Source organism: Vigna unguiculata, chromosome 2 (assembly GCF_037176805.1).
Source record: "Vigna unguiculata cultivar grain cowpea cultivar isolate G323 ecotype 2 chromosome 2, ASM3717680v1, whole genome shotgun sequence".
NCBI classification, from domain to species: Eukaryota; Viridiplantae; Streptophyta; class Magnoliopsida; order Fabales; family Fabaceae; genus Vigna; species Vigna unguiculata.
In genome coordinates this window covers 34,791,863-34,817,466 of record NC_140793.1, presented here as the reverse complement: position 1 = coordinate 34,817,466, position 25,604 = coordinate 34,791,863, and the positions used below count along the sequence as shown (strand labels likewise).

The following is a 25,604-nucleotide window of genomic DNA, read 5'->3' as shown; positions in this document are numbered from 1 at the left end:
GAAACAGAACAACCAAATTAGAAAGTTGGGTCAGCGGCAGGCGCTAGTCACGCCATGTGACAGTGCTGTGTGTTATCTTTCCCTGTGTTTAGACATGCTAGGGTTACCCTATACTAAATATTTTAAATTATATCAATAAAAAATTCCTCAAGATAAAATATCTTTAAAATATTGGTGCAAGATATATATAAGGGTGTTTCTTTGTAAACACGGAGGCAAATAGAGAGAGAAACAGAGTCACTGTTTGTTGCACACTCCATTAAGGGAAGAAGAAGAAGAAGAAGAGAGAAAAAAAGAAAAGAAAAAAGACTGTTAAATTTCATTCTGGTTCTGTTCTCATACAGATACAGAATCTTCCTTCTCTCTCTTGAAGAACCGCAACAGGGAAATGGAGTGGCCTGCGTGCACGGACGAGTACGAAAAGCTTGTTATACGAATGAGCACTCCCAGGTTTGTAAACCATTATACCACTCTTCATTTGTTGATTTTTTGCCTCTTTGATTCTTTTAGTTCAGACTATAGTTTGTAACTTGCCATGTTTTGCAACGATCTAGAAGTTTTGAAGCTGATTTTGTGTAATTTTAAGCCATCATTCAGTTCACTCTGGTTTTGTGTTGATTTATGGACACACTATACGATTTTCTGCAAAAAATTATTATTAAGCCATGATATTTTGTTCTTACTCCGACTGGTCGTGACCCCTTACTGATAATTCGAAACTAGGTGCTATTTTTTTTTTTGTGTTAGTTGATTTTTCAGGGAAATCCCTTGTTGGCAGACAAGAATGTTTCGTGTCTATGCCCTTTGCATTTGCTCTTCTTGCATCTAGTATTTCAAAGGATGTATATTTCTTTTTTTTTTTTTTAAAAGAAAGTCACACCGACTTTTGAATTTGATTTGTCTGCTGCTACTATTTAACAGGTTTTTGACTTTTTTTAATTGCGTGTGGCCTTCTGCTCTTGTGAAACGTCACTGTTCCCTTTATTGCATTCTTTGTATCTTAATGTTTGGAGGAGAAATCACGGGACAGATCAATTTTGCTAACTCTGTTTTTTTTTTTTTTTTTTTTTTTTTTTTTTTTTTTTTTTAATTTGAAACAGGGTTGTTATTGACAATTCCGTGTTCTCTTCAGCTACTCTTGTCAAGGTAACCTCCCCACGAAACTCTTGTCCAGATGGAAACAAGTTGTTCTAAAAATATTTTGTTTTCATGTAAAGAAAGAATAATCAATTAACAGTAGTCTTTTTTTGTTCAATGAATTTCACAGGTTGACAGTGCTAGAAGGCATGGTATTTTATTGGATGCTGTACAAGTGCTCACTGACCTGGACCTTTCTATAAAGAAAGCCTATATTTCTGCTGATGGCAAATGGTGTATGGATGGTAAGCCAATTGTTATTTCATTTTTTCATAATTGGTTTGGTTCAGGTTTCTTTTCCTGAGATGGGTAAATGCCTTGTGCACTTATATTTTTGCCTGTTCAATTGACAGTTTTTCATGTCACCGACCAGAATGGAAACAAGATAACGGATGAAAACGTTTTAAAATATATTGAGCAGGTATTTGATGGTCTTTACAAGTTCTAAATGAATTACAATTTCAATGTTCTCAAATAGAATTTTTTTTTTTTTTAAATCGTGTTTATTGTGTATCTAATCTGATTTTTCTCACGACAGTCACTTGGGAGCATTCAGTGTGGGAGAACCACCAGCTCTAATGGTCTCACTGCGCTGGAATTGACAGGAACTGACCGAGTTGGTCTTTTATCGGAGGTGTTTGCCGTACTGGCTGATCTTCAATGTGATGTGGTTGAGGCGAAGGTTTGGACTCACAATGGACGTATTGCTTCCTTGATCTATGTAAAAGACTCTAGTTCTGGGTCTACTATTGAGGACTCTCAGAAAATTAATAAGATTGAATTGCGCTTAAGAAATGTTTTGAAGGGAGACAATGACATTAGAAGTGCAAAAATTTCTGTTTCTATGGCTGCTATGCACACTGAAAGAAGGCTACACCAGATGATGTTTACAGACCGTGATTACGAAAGGACTCCCATTCTTGAGGTTACTTCTGATAAGCCAGTGGTGACAGTTCAGAATTGGGCAGGAAGGGGCTATTCAGTCGTGAATGTTCAGTGCAAAGATCGAACCAAGCTTTTATTCGATGTGGTATCCAATTTGACAGACATGGAATATGATGTTTTTCATGCAACTATTAACACAAATGATGACAGAGCATACTTGGTGATTATTCTATTTCCTTCCCTCAAAACTAGTTTATTCCCCTTCCTTAATTTGTGTTACTAAGTTTGTTCTGATCTTCACTGTAGGAGTTTTATATAAGACACAAGGATGGCACTCCAATTAGCTCAGAACCAGAGCGACAACGTGTAATCCAATGCCTAAAAGCTGCTGTGGAGAGAAGGGCATCTGAGGTACGTGCTTGTTTCCTCTGGCGTTTGTTTTGTTATTACCTACCTTCTGATATAAAGTGGTGAAGATTTTTAATTTTGAATTATTTGATTGCAGGGTGTTCGGCTAGAGTTATGTAAAGAAGACAGGCAGGGGCTTCTAGCAGAAGTAATGAGAACTTTCCGCGAGAATGGTCTCAATGTGACCAGGGCTGAGATATCCACAGTAGGGAATATGGCTACAAATGTATTCTATGTAACTGATGCCATTGGAAATCCAGCTGATGCAAAAATTATCGAATCCCTGAGGCAGAAAATTGGGTTAAGCTACTTAGAAGTGAAGGAATTGCCGTTGGTAAATCATCAGGGGATGCAGAGAGAGGATCAAGCAGTTGGAATTGGTGGGGCAGTGTTGTTTTCCATAGGGAGTCTGGTGAAAAGAAATCTGTATAGTTTGGGATTAATCAAATCCTGTTCCTGAGTCAGGCTAAAACACAGGAACTTAGGGGGTGATGTTTTCTATGCATCTTTTTTGTAGCATACTATTCTTTGCTTCAGATTTGGGTTGTGTGCAGAAAGGTTGAAAGGTAGAATTTGGTGATGGCGGTTGTTTTAGTTGGTTGGGTTGGGTTTGGTAGGTGGAAACAGATAGGTAAATGTACAGCTGTGGTGGATTGGGGTGCCCACCGTTTTAAATGCTCCTTTTAATTAGAACAGATTTTGGTTATTGCGGAAAGGTGTTCAGAGCTCAGTTGGGAAGGTTGTTAATGTGAGAGAAGAATATAGAATTAGATTCCTGGTGGCAGAGGCACAAGTTTAGGTAGAGAAACAACAAATTGGGTTCATTGTTCCCTTAGCACTAGACTCGTGTACATATCCATATTTCCTCCTATTCTATGGTTTACTATTTCTAAATTCAACACTTTTTTTCTTTTCGCCTTTCACTCTTTACACCCCACATGTCACTTGTCTAACAAATATTCTATGTGAATGATTTTTATATTTATTTGTTATCTCTTAACAAAAGATAAGTTTTTTGTAAAATAAAAAATGAATTACATATAATTTGTTCACATTTTTTATGTTGGACGGTTTAAGTAGCATAAGCAATTGGCTTGTTTTAATTGTTGTTGAACATAAAGGTATAGAAAACAAAATAATTGACTTTAGTGCAATGTCCTTATCTATTGTAAGAAAAGTTAGACAATTGTACTTAGTTATTGGAATAATAAAATTTTGTGAAATAACGAAAAAGACTAGTGTGCTATCGTTGAATGAAAGGATATTAAATAAGTAATAAATTATATATTCTGAATATTTCAAAATGTCAATTAAGTTGAAACTAAAAGTTTTTTTTTTCTTCTACATTTGGTCAATTGAATGTATTCTAAAGCAACCAAAAAGGAGGCGTGAATGCATATTTTTGGTTTATACAGTCACATTTGGTCAATTCACCTCGATTGCTTTCAAAAGAATTCATCTTGATTATAGCAGGGTGGAAGAAACTTAATACTGGGTCTTTAATTAAATCTTGATTAACTTTGAAGACAAACAAAGATATCATCTTATGATTCGATGCAAAGGTTTTTATGTTGAAAATTTAGAAAAAGTGATATAGTTGATAGTGTGATCATACTGCATATTTGTATTTGCAGTTTGCTCTCCGTCAGCAATGACATATGAATCAATTAGCAACAAGTTCAGCAGTGTAAATCATGATGAATAAAAAAGTTTCGTCCAAAACCAAATGAATACAAATATGGGGAAAAACTTTACCTAACACCTAACTCTGTTTATATGAGTGAAACAGCAAGATATGGAGTTGCTGGACTATGGTCTATGCATGGACATAACGTGGCTAACATGCATGAATGAGGTGTTAGCGGTGGTGAGTGAAAAGGAAAGCATGTGGAAAAAAAAGGAAGAGGTGATAAAGGCCAATGAAGCAAAGTGTCGCAGTTGTAGGTGAGCTGATTTTGTTCCTTTTCGCAGTTTTCACATGCATTCTTTTGCGTTTGAAAACGAGCCTCAATGAAATTTGAACACTAAATGCGTTATGTCGTTGACTTTTAAGAATATTCAAATTTATAAATATATATAAAAAAAAATTATTTTATATCTGTTATTATTGTTTTTATTTTATTCATTACAATATATTTATTCTGCTAAATTTTCTTCATTCTTTAACATTACATTTTTTTCCGTCATTCCACTTCACTTCTAATTTCATTTTATTTTAATAAATATAAACTTACTTTATATATATATATATATATATATATATATATATATATATATATATATATATATATATATATATATATATATATATATATATATATATACTGGTATACTAGTGTTCACACAGTTGCTCTGCCACACTTGTGTATACACATTTTTTAAATATATATGATATTATATTAGTAGGTGATGATAATGTAATGTTATTAAGTTAATATATAAAATAAAATTATATTTATTAAAAATAAAGTGAAATATATTAGAAAAGATGAGAGAATAATTGTTGATAAATAGAGAGAAAGAGAAGAGTAGAAATAGACGATTTTATAAAAATGTTTATAAAAATAATGGTCAATTTTTAAAAATTTAATAAATAATTACATTTTAAAGGGTAAAATTGATATTTTGAAACGTGAACACAAAAAAAGAAATATTCTTTATATATTGTTATATATATTAATTTAAAAATATTTTAATATCATATTTATTATTATAATATTATAAATATGTACATACATGTACAACGTTAATAATAATAATAATCATTATTATTATTATTATATATTATTATTGTTATTATTTGACATTATATCAGTAAACTTATTAAAATAATATGTCAATAAATTTTATTTGTGTGTGTTTGTATAATATCTGTATAATATACATATATAAATTTTTAAAGAAAACAGATTTACTTTCTATCCACTGTGTAATTTACCTGTATATACTGTTTGTTCACAAAATTTGATAGTTTGTCAACATCAAATTGATAAACTGAACCATTTATTTTACTTAATCAACCGAACTATTGGAACTTAAAAAGTTATGAAAATCTTTAATTGATTATTGTCATAATTCTTGTTCACTATGGATCAGTTAATGTGTAAGACATATATCAGGCCAGTAACCAATGAACATATGTCATCTGAAGTGTGAATTAGTGACGAAGACAAAAATAAAAACAAACGAAAGGTAGATTATTAAAGAATTGGACAAAAAGTAAACAAAAGAAAAAGGTCAAAAGACAGAAACAAATGAAATGCCAACAATGGAACCTCTACGTAATATTTTCAGGATTTGTTTACCTTTGTTGTCTGGTAAGTTGGAAAGAAAGCAGAAAAAAAAAACAAAGAGCCAGTGACTGAAAATAAATCAACAAAAACATTTTAGTAATTTTCTATAGCAGCAAGCCTTACCCTTTGAAGACATTAGTGCCGTTGCATTTGCGAAAACATACGTTTGGAGTATGAACAATGATGCAAAGCCAAAGAAATAACAGTTAGAAAAAGAGAAGAAAATGATGTCAGTATTTTATTAAGAACAGATGTTGTTTTCCTTGTTCATATGAGTGATCCCATAATCTGATATAATAACGATAATGACAAGTCACCAAGTTGCGCAAATAAATTAGGCTCGCATTTTCAGCTGGCCAACAATGTTTGTTCATTAAACGTTACCATCCAAGTTGCACACTGCGTTGTTGTCTTTGATTACATTGTTTTATTTAATATTGTTTTGTACAAAAGATGATTGTTGGCTGCTTCTGGGAAGGATCTTGAACCGATATATGCCTGTTGTGTGCCAAAACCAACACGTTTTCAAATGAGATTATACAATGAATGCTAACATATTCAATAATGAGTCTAAGTTTTAAGTTGAATAAAAATAAGAAAATTAGTATTATATAAAAATTAAGATGTATAAATCCATTGTCTGGATCGGAAATGATTTCGGACCGTTGAAGTTAAGAATAGAGATGTACAAAAACTGATATCAAGAACACAGCATTGGTTCAATGACACAGCTACAACGCCAGAATTAGACTCTTGCACACAACATTGTCATAACTCCACATACCGCTGTTCCTGTAGGTTCAAGAATCAACACACTTTCGTTCTGATTCTGAGAATTAACATAAGCTTGTAATGTGGATGCCGATTCAATCTTCTTTCCGAAGCAATCTAACTTGAATTTTTCCCTTCTGAAAAACACAACCAAAATACTATTCTTTACCACTTTTTATGAGTATCAACAAACAATCAACACAGGCCAGTAACTCACCTCTAAAGTTCACGATAACAGTATGAAAAGTAATTAACTGTGCTCTAGCGCACGCTTCTGTGAGTTTGCAGAACCCCATGATACAAGCAATCACCTACAGTTGCTACTCCAGTGATGAGTAAATCATCCTGCAACAGGATTAACAATTATGATATAAAAACATCCATTTTAACAAAATCTATATAAAATGGAGAGACAACGAAGCGTTTTCAAATTAACGTTACCAGAATACAGAGAGGAAAAGGGTAAAAACAAGGTAGAAGAATTTGACTAGCCGTTGCTTCTTTTCCCAATGGAGCAGGTTGAATATCTCAGTTACATCGATCAAATGCCTTCTTTGTCTATACCTGATGATCAAAGGATTAAAACATGCTATCAATATACCAACTTGTATGCAACTATATCTACACCATGCAATGGAAAGCTAATCCCAAACTTGTAACAATGAAGCAGGAAAAGTTATCTGTAGAATCGATAGAAACTTACAATCGAACGTTGAACAAAAGATAAGGAGCACAGAAGAGTGCCATTATCCAATGCTGAGTAACAAGGTAGAACAAGCATAGGGCAGCTTGGGTAGCAAACTCAGGCAAAACCACCTTATTGATTCGAGAAGAGGAGTCATAAGGATTTATATAATCAAATTCTAGGTCTGCTAGGGACATTAGCTGCAACAAACGTGAAACAATCACGTAAGAGATTGTTTTTCCATATCATATAAGATTGAAGAAAGAGTTGGAAGATGATGATGAAGAAGAAGAAAACCTGGTATGTGACGAGGACAAGCAAGGCGATGAGGAGGAAGAAGGAGATGAGCCAAGCAAATAGATCGTCCATTGTCTCTTCTTCTCCTTCTTCCCCCCTTCGGCGTACGTTAGCCGGAGCCTCTCCCTAGTACGTCCGCAGTTTGCACGTCTTCGCCTTCCTCTACATTTCTAGGCCATGCACGCCATGTACGCCATTCACGCAACACCACTAACTCAAACAACCATGTCCCTTTTTCTAGGTTACTTTGTTAAATGCTATTCATCCAATATTCTTCTGTAAGGTTCAGGTTTAACTGTGTTTTTAATCCAAATAACATTACCAAAACATAATTAATAATCCTTCCATTTTATCTTCTAAAAGTCCAGATTTTGACATTTGTTGGTATCGTATTCTGTGATGGATGCAATACTAATGTCTGATATCTTTTAAGAAAACTGTATCTTTTACAACAAACTTTAGAGATAAAAATTGCGACTTTAGATTTTGGATTTTTTTACAGAAATCAAAACTCAAATTTGCAAATTTTATAAAGAGAAATTTTAAAAATTAAAATTAAAATTCTCTATGGTTTAAGAATTAAAAAAGTATTTATATTTTATTACTAATATTCTCTCATTACATACATTCATATGTTAACATGACTAATATTAACCCAAACTTCTATCATTGGAGTACAATTATTATGTCATCTGGTTTTCCTCACTTAATTTTCGATTAATTTATGTTTCACAAACATCACTTTTTTTTATTCCTTTCTAAATTTAAGTTTGTTTTTGTATTAATTTGTTCAAACAAGTAGTAATAAAAAGTTGTTTTAATTTCAAAAAAAATAAAAAAAGCGTTTTATTACACATATAAGATATGAAATATATAAAATGCATTATTATAATATTAATGGAAACCTAGTATTTATTTTTTTTATTCTAGAAAAAATTATTAAACTATAAAATAATTATAAAAATAAACAAGTTACATATTTTTTATTAAATAACTTGTTAATATAAATAATCATTTGAATTTAAGAAAGTAGTTATTAAAAGGTTAAAATAGATAACTGTTTTAATTTACAAAATAATTAAATTTGAATTAACCGTCTTGAGTAAAAATAGAAATATAATTATTTTAGTTTAAAATAACAGATTAACAGTTTATATACATATACATATATAATACGTTTTACTTGATTGAAATTTTTATTAGCTTTTAGTTACTTACAACAGATTTTAATTTTGTCTTAAATTCGATTATTTTAAATATTTTATTTTATTGAAATTATTAATGAAAAAGTGTATTAAAATATTTACTTATTAATTAAAAAATTAGTACTATACACATTAAATTTTGGAATTCATACGATAGACGGGAGACTTAACAGCGTCTCTAAAGCAACATTGATTTATTTTTTTATACATTCTCTGCCACATTGTATTTTTTTTGTACTGTATCCCGTTCAAAAACTATATTTTTAAACAATAAATCTTCTATAAATTTTGCAAAGTATCTTACACATCTCTTATCATTCACAATAATAATCATCACTGTAAATTACATGAGAAATTATTATATTTCAATCATTGATATGTGAGAAAAATGATTACGTCTAAAAAAATCGAAAATCTAAAAAATGGTAAAGGTAATGAAAGGTTGAAAGGCAACATAATAAAAGTTGTTGCTTTTCCCCATCATTGATTGAAGAGATTTGTGAGCGTCCTCACTGGGAGCAAACAACAATGTTCCAAAGACGCTGAGCTCTTCTTACAATTTTGCTAATCTTGCGGGCAAAGAAAGAAGGGATGAAGAATGAAGGAGGATTTGGTAGGGATGGAGTAGAGGCACGACTCACTAATAGGGGAGCACTTCCCGAATGAAATGAACTCAAAATAGAAGAAGCATCGCTATTCTTCCGCAGATAAAAACTTCTACTACCCACATCCGCAATCACTTCTGATTTATCCAAACCTTCCAACCAAAGTTCATAATCCAAATAAATAATCTCTCCAATAAAATCCTCTTCACCACCATCTTAGGGGTTAAATAAAATTATACTACTATTTATAACTTTACTATTAGTTCTGGAAATGTTCAAAATTTGACTTACTCTGGAGACTGAAATGAGAGTGATGCAATTCGAATGAAGATGTCATACTAGGATTGATATTGGGGCTCCTTCCTTCTTCTCTATATTTATCTACCACAAGCTTGATTGTGTCGTCCACACTGGAACCCAGTTTAACCATGGCTCGAACTGGCCCTGGACTTCCCTCAACGGTCACATTAACTACCACCTTAGCCTCTTTGTCGTACCCCTTTATTATCTAATAATATAATAACACATCACCAATCACTGTGCTTCACCAAGTTTAGCATGCCAATTAGTCTTTATTTTTAGTAGTCATTGGTTAAAAGCCATGCATACTACGTCACTAAGTCTAATATTTAAATCCTTATCACTTGAGGTGCTATAGATTATTAAATTACACACACCATGTTCATTTAACCCCAAATGGCATAAACAAAAAGACATTCCATGCTGATAAAAGATTTAAGTAATCAAACATCGTAATTACTTTCTTAAAAAATAACTCACAATAAAGTTGTTTTATGCAAGGTTGGTCTGACTAAATTGTGAGATGCTGTACTACTAGCGATCACTCTCATGCATAAATTTAAATTATGTTCGTGGTTTGGAATCTTGATAAACTCGGTAGATAAGGTATGCTTGATATGATATTCTTCACGCCATCTCTAAAGTTTTTCAGGCTATTAATATTCTTGCGTAAACTAAAAGCAAAACCAATGGCAAGTTTGAGAGACAACGAGAGAAAAAAAAAAAAAAAACTCTCTCCCTCACGTTTGACCCTGCTCTGTCTTAAACCTTACAGAACAATAACAGTGCTTGGCCAAAACTTCAGGATTGATTCCAATTTTGGACCACATGATAAAAGAAATACAGTTTAGATTAGCTTAGTTATTCATACCAAACTTCCCTTTCGGGTTTTCCTCAAACGAAAAGAAACGTCTTAGACAGACTCTCGCTGATCAGACAGCAGATTAAGCAACCTTGTCATGCAAGATATATGAAAGGATTTATCAAAATTAGATGTTTATCCCATCCCACCAACGCAATTTATAATCATTCAACCCTATCCGGAGAGCAAATTATGTTCGTTGAAAATCGTTGCAAAAAGCGAACATTTCTACTTTCATGACAATGATAATAATAAGTAATTAATTAATTAATTAAAACGAAGAAGGAGCGTTTAGTAAAGTTGAGAGTAACCTGTTTAGTGTGAATCCGCGGAGAGGAAAGGGGAGAAGGGGAAGAGAGAAAGGCGTCAGAAAACGTTTTAGGTCGGAAAAACGTTCCACTATTCCAATAATGGCCGTGAGCATCGCCGTTTTCTCGTCGTGTAAGCAGAGGCGCCGATGAGCAGCGCTTCAAGACCTTGACAGGCTTCGGCTTGTTGTTCGTCCGGCGACGGGGCGACGGCAACGGTTGCCGCGGCTTATTTCTCCGAACCGAACCAACCGGCGAACTTGTCCTTGGAGACATAGAATTGGAGTCAAATTAGAGGGATTGAATTGGATGCGTGAATAGAAGTTAAAAGAGAATGTATCGGTAGTTGCGTGAATAGAATTTGAAGTGAGGTTAAACAGAGAATGGTTGTTGATGTGGACTTTCTTTCTGATTATCTTTCCATTAACTTCTCTTCTTTAATATCTCTAATCTACCATTCTTCATATCTTGCATTCCTTGCCCCCACCTGCAAGATGGTCCCGCAATCTTTTTTTTATTATTTAATAATTTCATATACTTCTTTTCGGCTTCTTTATTTTAAATTTTAATTATTACTCTTTTTTTCGGAAAATGTCAATTTTCGGAAAAATTATTAATAGGAGAAAAATTCGACATAAAAAATATTAACGTCATATATCAGGTAAGTTTAGTTTTCTCCCAATTCCATTTTATGATAGTAAAAAACTGTTAATAAACACTAAATTTTAGTTTTCTCTCATTATAATAACATCTCAATAAAACATAAATTACAGTATATTTCATTCCAAACTAATATATACAGTATAAATAAAGTAGTTATGAGCTATGAACAAGCCAAGCTTTCGGCACCGACCATCCATTACTTTATATACTTTTCTTTCCCACTAGGTAATAATGCATATAGTGATTTTTGGTGATAAAATAAACATTTTTTTTTTACGAAATCTTGTCTATTTTTCATTTGCCCAATGGTCCGTCCGGCCCACATATACACCTCACTAGACAAATCTGTATAGCCCAATTTGGTCCATTTCTTAATAGATTGACCTGGTCCTGTATGGCTTAATGCTGTTCTAACCTGTTTCAAAAGTAAAAAATCAATAATATATATATATATATATATATATATATATATATATATATGTGTGTGTGTGTGTGTGTGTGTGTGTACTTTAAAAATTTTAATCATATTAGTAAAAATAATTTTAAATTTAAATATGAAAGTTTAAAAATATAATATCGTTTTATAAAATATACCGACATCATTATGGGTCCATCAAATTATATCCACATATGGATTTGACCTAAGCTTATTTGGCTCACATGCTAACACATCAAACAAAATAGAATAAAATCCTAATTTTACAGTTTTAAAATATTCAAATTGAATATGATATCTCCAACGGGATAATATATTTATCACGGGTTGGTTTCATCGTAAGAGTTAAATTATTCTTCATTTTCTAATAGTTAAATATATATATATATATATATATATATATATATATATATATATATATATATATATATATATATATATATACCTGGCCCAATAATCATATTGGGCCGATGGATATGCCAGCTCAAATAAACCCATTGAATGCGATTGATCCAATCAAACCACACAATATCTACTAAAAACGTCCCGGCTCAAATATCTATATATCCAGAATATATGTAAATAAATATCGACAGTTTCATTACATAATCTCACAATCTTCATAATATATTGAAATAAAATATTAAAACAAATTGAGTTTTTACCTCACAATTCAAATCTATTTTAAAATAAATAAAAGATTGTTAGGGATTATTTTATGTGTAAGTTAATTTTAATTTATAGATAAAATATTTTCTTTGTATTTAAAATAGTTTTTTAAATACTTTAACATTAAGCATTTATCAATATGACTAATAACTAAATGATATCAATAAATTTGAATGATTAGATATTTTGAAATATATAACCAAAATAAATATTTAAACATGTAAATACTTGTTTATATAAAAAAAATAAACAATTAAACATGTAAATGGCACCGTAATTAAAATTCATAAAAGCATTATAATGAAACTCGTAATAAAAAATATACTTAAAGATAAATAATATGTTCAATTTAACATAAATAATTGCGAGAGTTGTGTGAAATGTATACTGAAACCAAGAAACACAGAGGTAAAATAATACTGAGACGATGAGAAATGTGAAAGTGGTATTTTATAAACTGTGTATTCTGATATACGTGACTTAATTTCGAAACATAAAGTACAAAATTGAAAAAAAAAATAAAAAAATCGACATTTGGTAAAATAATATAAACTTTTCAAACAATTAAAATCAATATTTTCGTCCTATATTTTTTGATTGACGTTTCAAATTTTTAACGAGTAGAAAAGATAAATATTATATATTTTTAAATATGCTAAAATTTGAAAAATGTATCATCCATGTTAAGATACCAAATTGGATATGATTAAAATATTGGATTATCAACTTATCATTCAATCCAAACATCTTTGCTTAATTTTACAAACTTGTTTAAAATTTTCAATTTATTAAACATTGAAATATTTATTATAAGAAATAAAAAAAAATGTTAGTTTGAGAGTCTCTAAACTAAAACCTAAGCAAGACGAATTAGACTTTTGACTGAGTCTACATTTTTAAAGTGTGATGAAGTAATCCAACTTATATTTTGTGAATTAAGTGCAGGATAAATCTAAACAAATAGAACTAACCTATATTATCACTCTTATATCAAAGTTACAAATTTTAAGAAAAGTGATCAAAACTTATGATAAATTATAATAATATATATATATAATATGAGAAATAATATTTGAATAAAAATATATATGAAATTATATTTATAATGTATATTTTCAAAAGAGAGAAGTTTGGAAAGAAGAAATGAGATAAAACTTTGAAGAATAAAAATTGATTTCAGAAATAAAATATAAGCCCGTCTAGCTCAATTGGTAAAGTGCAAGGCTCTTAATCTTGTGGTCGTGGATTCGAGCCCCTATGTTATCTTTTTCTACTATTCTTTGCCGTTTGGCATTGAAGACTAATCTCATGCACTCAAATTTGATCTTCCAATTTTTGTTATTTGTTGTCCCATATCTCGCTTTTTCCTGAACCACTTTTATAAAGTGAGTGAAATTTGAAATGAGCTTTGTCATTGTTCTTCATACTTTATGGCTTTCTTTTTTTATGGCATAATTAGGAATTTGAGTTTTTGAATCTTCGCCGTACGCGTGGTGATCATGGGAAGACACCTCATCCATTTTTGGAATTTCAGATCATGACCGCTAAAAACATTTATGTATCTTCTTACTTTTCTCCCCTCTTTCTTTTCACTTTCCACCACCTTTTCATTCTCACCTATAACATATAATAACGTTCGGCTCCCAAAATCATCAAGATAACATCATTATATTTAAATTATTTTCTACGTATGAATTAAAGAATTAGAAAAATATATATTTAAATTGTTCTCAATTTTTAAATAATGATGTGAAATTCAGTGTACAGAAGAAACATTAGATATTTCAAAATTTAGAACTAATAAAATTTTATGATGGATTAAATTTAGTAAAAAATATGTGTATTGGTAATGTATATAAAGATTACTAACATACGATTATTTGAGCAAGAAAAAAAAGTTATTGGTAAAATTTTAAATGTGAGTTTAAATCTAGTATTGGTTAAAAATGAAAAAATTTAGCACTATTTATAAATAAAGACTCATATATTTTTTTCTTAAAATTTTGAATTAAAACTGATGTCAATATTTTATATAATTAAACTCATATTTTATTGACGTTCGTTCCCTCCCATAAAATTTCTCCCATCAAACTTAATACTTATTACATACGGTGTTCCTAATGCAACAAGTTCATACGGCAGTTATGTGCAAAGATAAAGTGATTGATTTGGTTATTGTGATGTTTATGGTAAGAATTTGAGGGTTTTCCAGATAAAATGATTTACTTTATACAACATGATGATCTCTGTGGGCCAATATTGCCTCTCTTTTTTCTTCTTTCTTTTTACATATGAAATATCTACATTAGTGCTGTTGTATCTGTAGGTCTGATGCTCCCTCTCACCCACGTTTTTCCACATAAAGTGAATGTAACTTCATGTATTTTTTTATTTTAAAACAATGTATTATTAATGCCGTATTTTTTTATAGTTCTATCTATAATAGAAATTAACTAATATATCATTTCCATATGTTGGAATATTTTTTAAAACATAAAAGTCTATCCGTTCTTTTATCCTTTTTCAAACAATTTTCTACACAATTATATTGTTGTTTTTATATGTTTTAAATAAATTAGTTTGACCCAACAAATATTATCTCCTCTTATTTTTAAATTAAATGACTTTATTTAAAATCGACCTAAATTTTACGGAAGTTCAGCTTTCTGAGAGTCTAAATATATATGCAACAATTTTGTAGCATTTGTAACGTCCCATTTAATTTATAAACGAAATTAAAGGAAACGCCACACATAAGATAGTATAACAACGCAGTCCTGGGGTTCATGACGTCACCCCTACAAAACCAGGCACACCACAATGCCAACTAAAAACAGGATAATCGTTTACTTAAGAGTTTACAATCTAACAACTACGAGTACAGGGGCCATAGCCCTAAGGAAAACATGAAAAGAAGAAGCGTGAGATCTAGCCCAGATGGCTAAGCTGCTGGATCACCGTTTCCCTGCTGACCACGAGAACTTCGCCCATCTGCTCCCATCAACCAAGTCGATGATCATCGCAAGAAAGAACAGCCACATACATCACAACCATGCAACAAAACGGGTAAGCTAGAGCCAATCAACATATTCAACATGCAATCAAATATATTCTCATCATCTCATCCACATAGCAACCAAACATGTTATGACTCTTCATTCAATACACTACGACTCGACTCGACTCATCCGGATACGTATAACTTAGTCGGATTCAGCGGATGCTTGCGCTTGTGGTGGATACCCCTGCTCGACCCTGAGCTGCTCGATCCTGAGCTATGTGATACCAGTGTTACAATGAATCAAAATCTCTCCCACCACAAGGTTAGCCCTTAGTGAGTTTCAGGCCTCCTGCTACTCCCACCACAAGAGTCAGTCCACTCTAAGTGAGACTAACTGGCTCCTAGGAGCGTCAGGATGCAACCTTACCTTGAATCCTTACCTAGTTATACCGATGGGGCACCACCATGAACATCCACTAGCAAGGGCCATGGAATTACGTCCCGACCACTGAAGCGCGACCCCGGAGGTCTCACCTAGAGACCCCAAGGAATTACACGCTGACACGGACCAACATTCATAAATCAGCCATAAGAGAATATTAAATCATGTTTTTCAATCCCATAACAACCCTTGAAATTTATTCCTCATATGCATCACCTCTCAAGTTCATACCTCTGATCATCACCGTCCCAATGAGTCTGGGGTCTCATTTCATGATAATACCATGTTTCCTTTAGTTCAAATCCATTCATTCATTTCACATGCTAAGTCCCCACCACACTCACCATTCATCATTCATAAATCATGTCACGCATATATAGCAACCCATTAGGCGTATATTCATACATCAGTACATGCATCTTATCATAGCAGTCATACCCAAGGCGTATATTCATACATCAGTACATGCATCTTATCATAGCAGTCATACCCAAACAAGTCCAAGCACAAGAGAACAAATATGCAACCCCACATCACGCTGTCTCGCCCAAACCCCTCGCTCAGGCTGAAGGGTCTCGCTCAGGCGAGACGTGCTCGCTCAGGCGAGCCCCCCCCCTCGCCTAGGCGAGAGTACAAAGAAAACAAGGGCATGGCAACACGGGATCTCGCTTAAGCGAGATCCCTCTCGCTTAAGCGAGATCCCTCTCGCTTGGGCGAGTTGCCTGCTCGCTCAAAAATTGAGCGAGCCGCCCGGGCGACTTTTCGCGCAAAAAACTTAGGCGAGCTCCCTGTTTCATCTCGCCTAGGCGAGATGGACTCGCTTGGGCGAGATTAACAGGTCTCGCCACTGTTCTTCGCTGAACCGCCATGTTTTCCGGCCAAACAACACATGCAAGCTGTTTTCACACATCACAACAACAGATCCAACCATGAAATCAACAACCAACGCAGAAACAGTTCTAAAAAGACTCGAAACTAGAACCCTAGCTTCCCGTACCTGGAAAAGCTTAGCGAAGACCTCTACTACGTGGCCACGAGCTCGGCAGCTCCAAGGATGCGCTACAGGGATGGAGTAGGGAATAGCTTCGAGCTAGCTTGAAGATGGCGCAACCTAACCCTAGCAGAGCTTTTCGTGAGAGGGAGAAAGGGTTGACGGCTGGTTTTCTGAAAGTGTGAGTGTGAGATGGGATTAGGGCAATACTAAGGGTCTATATACATTGGGCCAACCCTTAGGCCCACTTACAAGAGCAGCCCACAAATTCTAGGACAGAAAGGAAATGGGGCCTTATAGCATTCATGAGATTGACGCTGGTTTATGCTAAGTTAATTCTAATATATATTTTCATAGTTTTCTACAAATTGGTGCCGACGATGACATTATATAGTATCGAACTCGTAATTGATGAAAATAATATTAAAAATACAATTTAATTATTTATATATCTTATAAGTGTTATACTATCCATATACAAAAAATATTTTTAAAATAGAATGATAAAAATCAATTGAATGATCATATAAAACATTTTTTTTATTAAATGACCGTGCGAAAAGATTTTATATTACAGATGCCTTCTTATTAAATTTAAAAGAACCACTGCAAATCATAAACGAAATCTTATTATATGCTGATATATAAATAATTTATTTCGTATTAATTATCTTAAAATCCCATCTAAAATAATTCAGAATTAAGTGATGCTACGTATTCATCATAAAGTAACCATATATTTGTATTCTCCATTTTTGTTAACAAATGCGAATAAAGACTATAAAATATGAAGACTAAAAAGCCCCTTTTTCTTTGTCAAAATTAAACCATAGAATAAATGCTAATAAAATACAGGCAACAGACCCACAACAAGGGCCCGGAAAGCAAAAGGGAAAATGATAAATAAATATTTGTCCATACTTTATTATGAGTAAATCTAAATACTTTTATAGTGATTAAGAATATTAATTAAAATTAGTCTTATATTTATTTTTGTATAATAAAAAGATATCTTTTTCAAAATTATCTCTTATATAACATAAACTTATTTTTAAATAATAATATTAAATAAACATTTACTAATACAATGTAGGAAATTGAAATTTATATAATTTGAATTTGAGTGCAGAGAAATAATAAAGAGAGCAAAACTATAGAACGTGAAACAGATGTGGAAACTCAAAACTAAAGCCTCGTCCAGGGCGCGTGCTTTCCACTTGCCAGTGAGTGGGAATTGGGCTGCGACAGCCATCATCACGTAATGGTTTTGTTCGTGGGATAGTAACAGGTGTTATTCCAGCGTTACCTCGTTGTAGCAGTTCCCATCAACATTCCTGAAGAATGTCCCCCACTCGCAGATGGTTTCCGCGTGAAGGTGACGGAATTTGTTCTTGTTCTCTCTTTCAGCCTCATATGCCTTACTATTTCTGGCTCTCTTCTTTCTCCCTCAACAAATTAAATCTCTCAAATTTTGCAGAATAACAAGACACATCTTTCAAACAACAAACTCCATTTCCCCCTAACGGAGATGGCCGCTTAGTTCCATGGCAACCCACCGGAAATTCAAATTCCGGCCGCTGCTACCACCTGCTTTTCCCGACTGAATGCACAGAACTTGATGCCTTTGAACATGTAATAAAATAAAACCGTTCATCCTCGCTAAAGGAAACTACAGTTTTCATTTCCTATTGAAAATCATCACTTTTCAATTTCCCACTTGCGATGGCGAGTACCACACCCTCCGCCGACTCAGCTTCAGCCGATGAACTCACTGCAAAATCTGCGCACAAGCGCTACGAAGGGTTGATGACGGTTCGAACCAAAGCTATGAAGGGCAAAGGGGCATGGTATTGGGCGCACCTGGAACCCATGCTGCTGAACAACACCGAAACAGGGCTCCCCAAAGCCGTCAAACTCAGGTGCTCCCTGTGCGACGCCGTTTTCTCTGCTTCCAATCCCTCTCGCACGGCCTCCGAGCATCTAAAGCGCGGAACGTGCCCCAATTTCAATTCCGCCGCCAAACCAATCTCCTCCATATCCCCCTCCGCCGCCGCTGCCACCGTGGCCGTCTCTCCACCACCTTCCCCGACCAACCACAACCACCGCAAGAGAACCTCCGCATCCGGCCCCGCTTCATCCTACGAAGTGTCGCCGCTGGCCGTAGTGGATCCGTTGCGATTCTTCGGAGAGCTGACGTACGCGCTGCCGCAGCAACCGCATTTGATGTTGTCCGGAGGGAAGGAGGATTTGGGCGCCTTAGCTTTGTTGGAAGACAGTGTGAAGAAGCTAAAGAGTCCCAAAACTTCACCTGGTCCAACTCTCAGCAAAGCTCAAGTCGATAGCGCATTTGACTGTCTCGCTGATTGGGTCTACGAATCCTGTGGTTCTGTCTCTTTCTCCTCTCTGGAGCACCCCAAGTTCAGAGCGTTTCTTAATCAGGTTGGGTTACCCTCGGTGTCTGTCAGAGAGTTCACTGGAAGTAGATTGAACGCCAAGTTTGAAGAAGCTAAAGCAGATTCAGAAGCGCGAATCAGAGACGCTTTGTTCTTTCAAGTAGCCTCGGATGGGTGGAAACGGAAGGGGAAGAAGTACTGCGAAGAAAAGCTGGTTAACATGACCGTTAATCTTCCCAATGGGACCAGTTTGCACAGAAGGACATTGTTTGTTGGCGGTTCTGCTCCTCCCAGTTACGCGGAAGAAGTTATTTGGGAGACAGTTACCGGCATTTGTGAGAATGTCGGGCAACAATGTGTTGGCGTTGTTGCAGACAAGTTTAAGAAGACGGCATTGAGAAACTTGGAGAATCGAAACCCTGGGATGGTTAACCTTTCTTGTCAGTACCAAGGGTTCAACAGTTTGATCAAGGACTTCAACAAGGAGCTATCGCTGTTTAGCACCGTAACTCAGAATTGTGTCAAGCTCGCGACTTTCGTTAACTACGAAACTGGAGTGAGGAACAGTTTTCACAAGTACCAACAGCAGGAGTACGGACATGCGTGGTTGCTCCGAATGCCGTTGCCCTCGCGCGAGTCCGAGTCTTTTGACACTGTGTATGCAATGATGGAGGACTTGTTGAATTCAGTTGGGGCGTTACAGCTGGTGCTTTTGGACGAGTCATTGAAAATGGCGTCCGTAGAAGACCCGAATGCGAGGGAAGTCGGGGACATGATTGGAGATGTGGGGTTTTGGAATGAGTTGGAAGCGGTTCATTCGTTGGTTAAGTTGGTGAAGGAGATGGCTCAGGAGATTGAGACAGAGAGGCCTCTTGTAGGGCAATGCCTTCCGATATGGGGTGAGTTAAGGGCACGAGTGAAGGACTGGAGTTCCAAATCCCAGGTTGCGGAAGGAGCGGTGGAGAAAATTATTGAAAAACGGTTCATGAAAAACTACCACCCTGCTTGGGCCGCAGCTTACATTCTTGACCCTGTGTATTTGGTGAGGGACACGAGTGGGAAGTACCTTCCACCGTTTAAGTACTTGACACCGGAACAAGAGAAAGACGTGGATAAACTCATAACAAGACTCGTTTCAAGGGACGAGGCTCATATTGTTCTAATGGAGCTCATGAAATGGAGAACGCAGGGGCTTGACCCGGTTTACGCTCGTGCTGTGCAGATGAAGGAGAGGGATCCTGTTACTGGGAAAATGAAGATTGTGAATCCCCAAAGCAGTAGACTTGTGTGGGAAACTCATCTCACAGAGTTTAAGTCTCTGGGAAGAGTTGCGGTTAGGTTGATTTTCCTTCACGCAACTTCCCTTGGCTTCAAATGCAATTGGTCTTCCTGGAGATGGGTGTGTGCACAAGGACACTCCAGAGAAGCACTGGATAGGGTTCACAAGTTGATTTTTACTGCAGCTCATTCCAAATTGGAAAGAAAAGATTTTTCAGGTGATGAACAGAAGAATGCAGAGCTGTTCAGCATGGCAAATGGTGAGGACGATGTGTTAAACGAGGTTTTTGCGGACACTTCCTCAGCGTGACAATTCTTTTAGGAATTTTAATTTTAAGGATTCATTCAATTCTTTCCACTCGTATGATTTATCTTCAAGTCGTTAAACATCCTGGAAACTGAGAAAGGATATGTATTTTCTTTGTTCCTAAAGCTACAGAAGAAAGTGCATGACCAGCACTTATTTGTAAATGCCAGAAGAGTGTTGTAGAAAATGTATGTTGCAATGTTCCTGTAGTAATTTTGAGAATTAATAATATAATCGTAGACGGGGAAACTTTTTTTTTTGTCAGTTTTCCTATAATCTAAGATCGAATCTATGCTCAAACTTTATCAGCAATTTGGAATTATTGTTAACTTCAGCTGCAGTTTTTTCTCCTATAATATGTGTAACGTTTGGCACGAGAAATTGTCTTAATGGAATGTGACATTAGATATTGTTTCTGTTGCAGAGAATCTTGAATGGCACATGACATGACGATGCATTCGTAAAAAACCGAGTTGTTACTCTGCTTTCATGACTCCCAAATTGGTGAATCCTTTCCACTCCAAAGTCCAAAGTCGTTCAGCTTTCTTCCTAAAGTCAAACTGGTGCATTAATGATCCCGAAGTCTTGTTCAACTTACGTCAAACACGCAACTTTACAAATGGCCATTGCTTTCAAGTTCAGTCAGGGTGTTGATTCTTAATAAACTCTTTCGATTGTTTTGTCAGCAGAATATAAACAACGCCCTACCCCATGGGCTTTGTTTGTTAGCCAACACGAACATGGACGTAAACTCATGGGGTCCCAATTCTTTTTCTCTTTTCGCTGGCAATTGTAGAACTCTAATCCTTAGTTCAAGCTTCTCTCATAAAATGTTTTTCAGCTCTTAAAATAAACTTTGTATAGGTACAGAACAATTCTAAAAACACACAAGGAAAGAAATTTAATTTGCTTCGGCACTTCAAGATCTACATTCACAAATACTTAACCAGAAGTATTATTATCCAAGTGTAATTTTTCGGATAAAAATTACAAACTTTTTTACAATTTGTAATTTTTATGGACTAAAACTTCAAACAATTCATAGTGCAACTTTCTAATAACAAACGACTATACAAGTTTTCATACACCCAAGACACTTATTGAGTTGTAGTGATAACTTTAAAATCAACTCTTTATTTTTATAGTATTTTTCTGTTATTTTCTTCTTTATATTATTCGATGTGAAACTTCGATGAATATCCACTTGAGAACAATCTATTATTATCACGTTAAATTGATGTAGTGGAGAATGATACTGTGATAGCATTGGCCATGAAATTATTGGTTGTTTATAGAAGTTACTGGACCATAGACAACCTAGAAACCTAGGAGGTCTCATTCTGAGCCTTGTGAGTTGAAATTTTAAATGTCTTTATGGGTGAGGGCCAGAGACAGTTGGAATGGGTTGAGAATGAAAATAGGATTCCTAAGTTGAGTGCGGGTGAAGTGTGAAATCAATAACATAATCCAAAACATGGATAAATACAAAATATATAATAAAGTTTTGTTGAAGAAAAAAAAGATTGGGTAACTTGTGTTTTAAACATTGTTGTGATGTGTGATGCAGAGAGAAAAAGAGAGGAGGCAGAGGAAAGGAAGGGTGTCGGCATGAAGTAACACAGAAAATGCTTGAGAGAGCGATTCTTCAACAACGAATCTCAACCGACTTCTTTCTTTTTTCAAACCTTTTCCCCATTTCAGAAGGGGTTGTTGGAACGAAATTATTAACATTGATTTTATTTGCAAAAAGTTCAATGTCTTAATTTGCTTCGGGGAACATGGTGTTGAAGCGCCACAACAAAGTTGCTTGTAAGTTTGTAACAGTATATTGCACATCAAAAAAGGGAAGGTCGTACTCATATGATCAAATCCTGACGTCAACAATACAATTACAATTTTTCATTTTCTTCCTTTCTTTTTTCTTCATCACTTTTAATTTTTTACTCTCTTTTCTCTTTGAATAATAATTTAAATTAAATATATTTTTAGTTCCAACTTTTAAGACAATTTTTTTTAAAAAATTTTGATATAATTTAGTTTTTAAATTTTAAAAATAAATAGATATAGTTGTTTTAATATAATTGTGTTAAATTTTGTTAATGTGTCAAATGACATTTCAAATCAACTTTAAGGTGTCAAGTATATCTAATAAGTTTCATATCACTTATATGTTGATGTCGTAGTTGAAATACTTATTCTTTTCATCTTACATACATCTGTTAAGGATAAAATCATAATAAATCTTTACCTTTTAAGATGAACAATACTTCAAAACATAATCATTATTCCGGACGAACTAATAAAAAAATATTAAGACATACTAATTTTAATTTTTAGAATCATTCTAATGTTCATTATCTTTTTTGTTTTTGAAATTCTTTTGTCTTATTATTCCAATCCACCCGCTCTCTAAGATATGTGACAGTTTAAATAAAAATGTAACAGTTTGAACATTTAACGTGAAAGAGTGACCTAAACTAGATTTGAATGGACTCTAACTTTTATTCTTTTCAAATATAATTCAATGCCTTTGCATGAAATAAAAATAATAATTAAATACCTAATTTTATTTCTTGTTCAGATTAGTTTTTATTTAAAAAACCTATTTTCTTCTGTAGTATATGCAGTTTATTCAATTAGATCTAAGATCGAAATAAATTCACTTGCATTTTTTCACATTAGTAACAAGTTATGTACCATTTCTTTCAATCATAATTTATTATCTTCTTGTAAATTCTGTTGTGGATTTATTTTTAGGTACATGTGTTTGACATGTATCGTGTCTGATATTTTACCAAAATTTATCAATGAAATATTTAATTTATAAAGTTATAGTATAATATAATAAAATATTTGAATAGTGACAAATTTTAGTGAAAAAATAATTAGTCACTATATAATGACCAAATTGAGAACTAAAATAATTCAAAAAGATTATAATTGATATATAAATTGATAATTAAAATAGTTTCAATTACGAATTGATTTTTAAATTGGTCACTAATATTAGTTACAAAGTTTTGATTACCAAAATAATTAATCACTAATTAAAAAATTTAAATTCACACATTAATAATAATATATTTATTTATTTGTAAAAATTATTATACACTTCTCAATATTCATATATCACAATCTATCACGTATCATATCTTATTAATTTAAAAATAAACATATCAGTATATCGGATACGTATCGTATCTAATAGACGTATCATATTTCTGCATCATATTATCCAACTAACTATACCTATTTACACTATTTATATTTTTTCAGTTTAAAAAATGCTCAATTGATAGTGTGGTTATTAGCTCACATGTGGCAATTATGCTGCCATTGATGATGGATATGGGGACCCTGGGACCTCTCGTTTTTGTTAGAGTATTTAAGTCGGCAAAACCTCTCCACTCATGCCAGATATGGAAAGTTTCTAATTCTCTTTCATAATTTAAAATAAATATTTTGTTAAAATATACTGATTGTTTAAAGATGGTTTATACTTCTAAAATGATTACGTATTGTAACATCATTGATTATTGTACGAAATTCATTTTAAATTTATTTATAAATACACTTTAATTAATTAGTATGGTGAAAAAACCAAGAGAATATTAAAATTAAAGAGAGTACCATGTTTTTCAAGTATCGAAAGAAATACATGAAAAAAAACCCCTGTATGTTTATGAGAAAGTGATATAGCAATCAATAATCTATAATAAATTTATTTTTATAACATTTTGCAACCATTTTCAATATATACAATTTATTATTAATTTTATCCTTATCAAGATAAGAATTTGTTGTTTATGATATATAATAATTATCTCAAATGATATGTAATTACAATATTATAAAAATTAAAAAAAAATCTTTCATAATAATTTTTATTTTAATAATTAGTATAATCATTAATTTTTTATTATATATATATATATATTATTTATTATTGCCGTAAAAAACATGTACAGTATTAATAAAGACAATTATCCCATTCTATATATATTTTTCCAGTTTCTTTTTAGAATATAAGAGCACTGTTATTGTAGATTTTAAAGATCCCGTTGTCTTACGTAATTTAATTTTTAAGTATGATAGCATAAAAAAAACCATTTTTAAATATTTATAATTCTTTTACGAGGATCTATCCTAATGTTATATATCTTTATTTTGTAAGATGATTTAAAATCCGATCTCAAATTTAGAATATCAACCTATTGTAATTATTTGTGTTTGGATGATACGAGAGTAATTCAAGATTGATTTTTTTTTTTTCTTTTCATATCAACTTTCCGCTAAAACCATACTTAATATTCGATAATTTTTTCTAATTTACCAATGTGTTTCAATTAATCTTTTATTTAAAAATAAAAGTTCAATTAGTAAAAAATACACCCATAATCTTTTACAAATCCTCTATTGAATATTAGTAATATTAAATGAAAATAGATTTATAACTTAAAAGCATAAAATATATAGCAAAAATACATTATGATAAAATTTTAAATTATTGAAAGCAGAGTGAAGAATGATGAGAGTTAGTTGGGTCTTGTAATTAGTGATATAAGTGAGAGACAGAAATGATAGCTAATGGCTCACTCACCAACCAAAAACTCATTCACTCACTTTCTCCGTATCTATCTGTCTCTATGTCTGTGTATATGCTTGTGG

At 33.1% G+C, this 25,604-nt stretch overlaps 4 protein-coding genes across 6 annotated transcripts; 2 read left to right on the top strand and 2 right to left on the bottom strand.

The window, feature by feature from the left end:
• The first annotated feature begins 207 nt into the window (after nucleotides 1-207).
• ACR7 (ACT domain repeat 7) lies at nucleotides 208-3,324 on the top strand. Its single transcript, XM_028058871.2, has 7 exons — nucleotides 208-450; nucleotides 1,101-1,146; nucleotides 1,268-1,382; nucleotides 1,491-1,558; nucleotides 1,676-2,242; nucleotides 2,329-2,433; nucleotides 2,528-3,324. Exons 1-7 carry the CDS (start codon nucleotides 389-391, stop codon nucleotides 2,888-2,890), a joined length of 1,326 nt encoding a protein of 441 aa, XP_027914672.1. The 5' UTR covers nucleotides 208-388; the 3' UTR covers nucleotides 2,891-3,324.
• A 2,612-nt stretch (nucleotides 3,325-5,936) lies between these two features.
• Nucleotides 5,937-7,748, bottom strand: LOC114173253 (protein cornichon homolog 4-like). 2 transcript variants are annotated; one of them, XM_028057527.2, is made up of 6 exons: nucleotides 7,477-7,748; nucleotides 7,198-7,379; nucleotides 6,936-7,058; nucleotides 6,712-6,839; nucleotides 6,508-6,631; nucleotides 5,937-6,221 (listed from the first exon to the last, which is right to left on the bottom strand). In XM_028057527.2, exons 1-4 carry the CDS (start codon nucleotides 7,546-7,548, stop codon nucleotides 6,815-6,817), a joined length of 402 nt encoding a protein of 133 aa, XP_027913328.1. In that variant the 5' UTR covers nucleotides 7,549-7,748; the 3' UTR covers nucleotides 5,937-6,221; nucleotides 6,508-6,631; nucleotides 6,712-6,814. The 2 variants fall into 2 exon arrangements, with proteins under 2 accessions (XP_027913328.1, XP_027913327.1); XM_028057526.2 differs by lacking the exon at nucleotides 5,937-6,221 and having other exon boundaries at nucleotides 6,254-6,631.
• A 1,193-nt stretch (nucleotides 7,749-8,941) lies between these two features.
• Nucleotides 8,942-11,191, bottom strand: LOC114174349 (PPR containing protein). The gene is made up of 3 exons (XM_028059186.2): nucleotides 10,760-11,191; nucleotides 9,578-9,794; nucleotides 8,942-9,438 (listed from the first exon to the last, which is right to left on the bottom strand). Exons 1-3 carry the CDS (start codon nucleotides 11,030-11,032, stop codon nucleotides 9,191-9,193), a joined length of 738 nt encoding a protein of 245 aa, XP_027914987.1. The 5' UTR covers nucleotides 11,033-11,191; the 3' UTR covers nucleotides 8,942-9,190.
• Nucleotides 11,192-18,076: 6,885 nt separating this feature from the next.
• Nucleotides 18,077-21,776, top strand: LOC114171130 (uncharacterized). 2 transcript variants are annotated; one of them, XM_028056348.2, is made up of 2 exons: nucleotides 18,077-20,889; nucleotides 21,361-21,776. In XM_028056348.2, exons 1-2 carry the CDS (start codon nucleotides 18,681-18,683, stop codon nucleotides 21,384-21,386), a joined length of 2,235 nt encoding a protein of 744 aa, XP_027912149.1. In that variant the 5' UTR covers nucleotides 18,077-18,680; the 3' UTR covers nucleotides 21,387-21,776. The 2 variants fall into 2 exon arrangements, with proteins under 2 accessions (XP_027912149.1, XP_027912143.1); XM_028056342.2 differs by lacking the exon at nucleotides 21,361-21,776 and having other exon boundaries at nucleotides 18,078-18,333; nucleotides 18,436-21,200.
• Nucleotides 21,777-25,604: the final 3,828 nt, after the last annotated feature.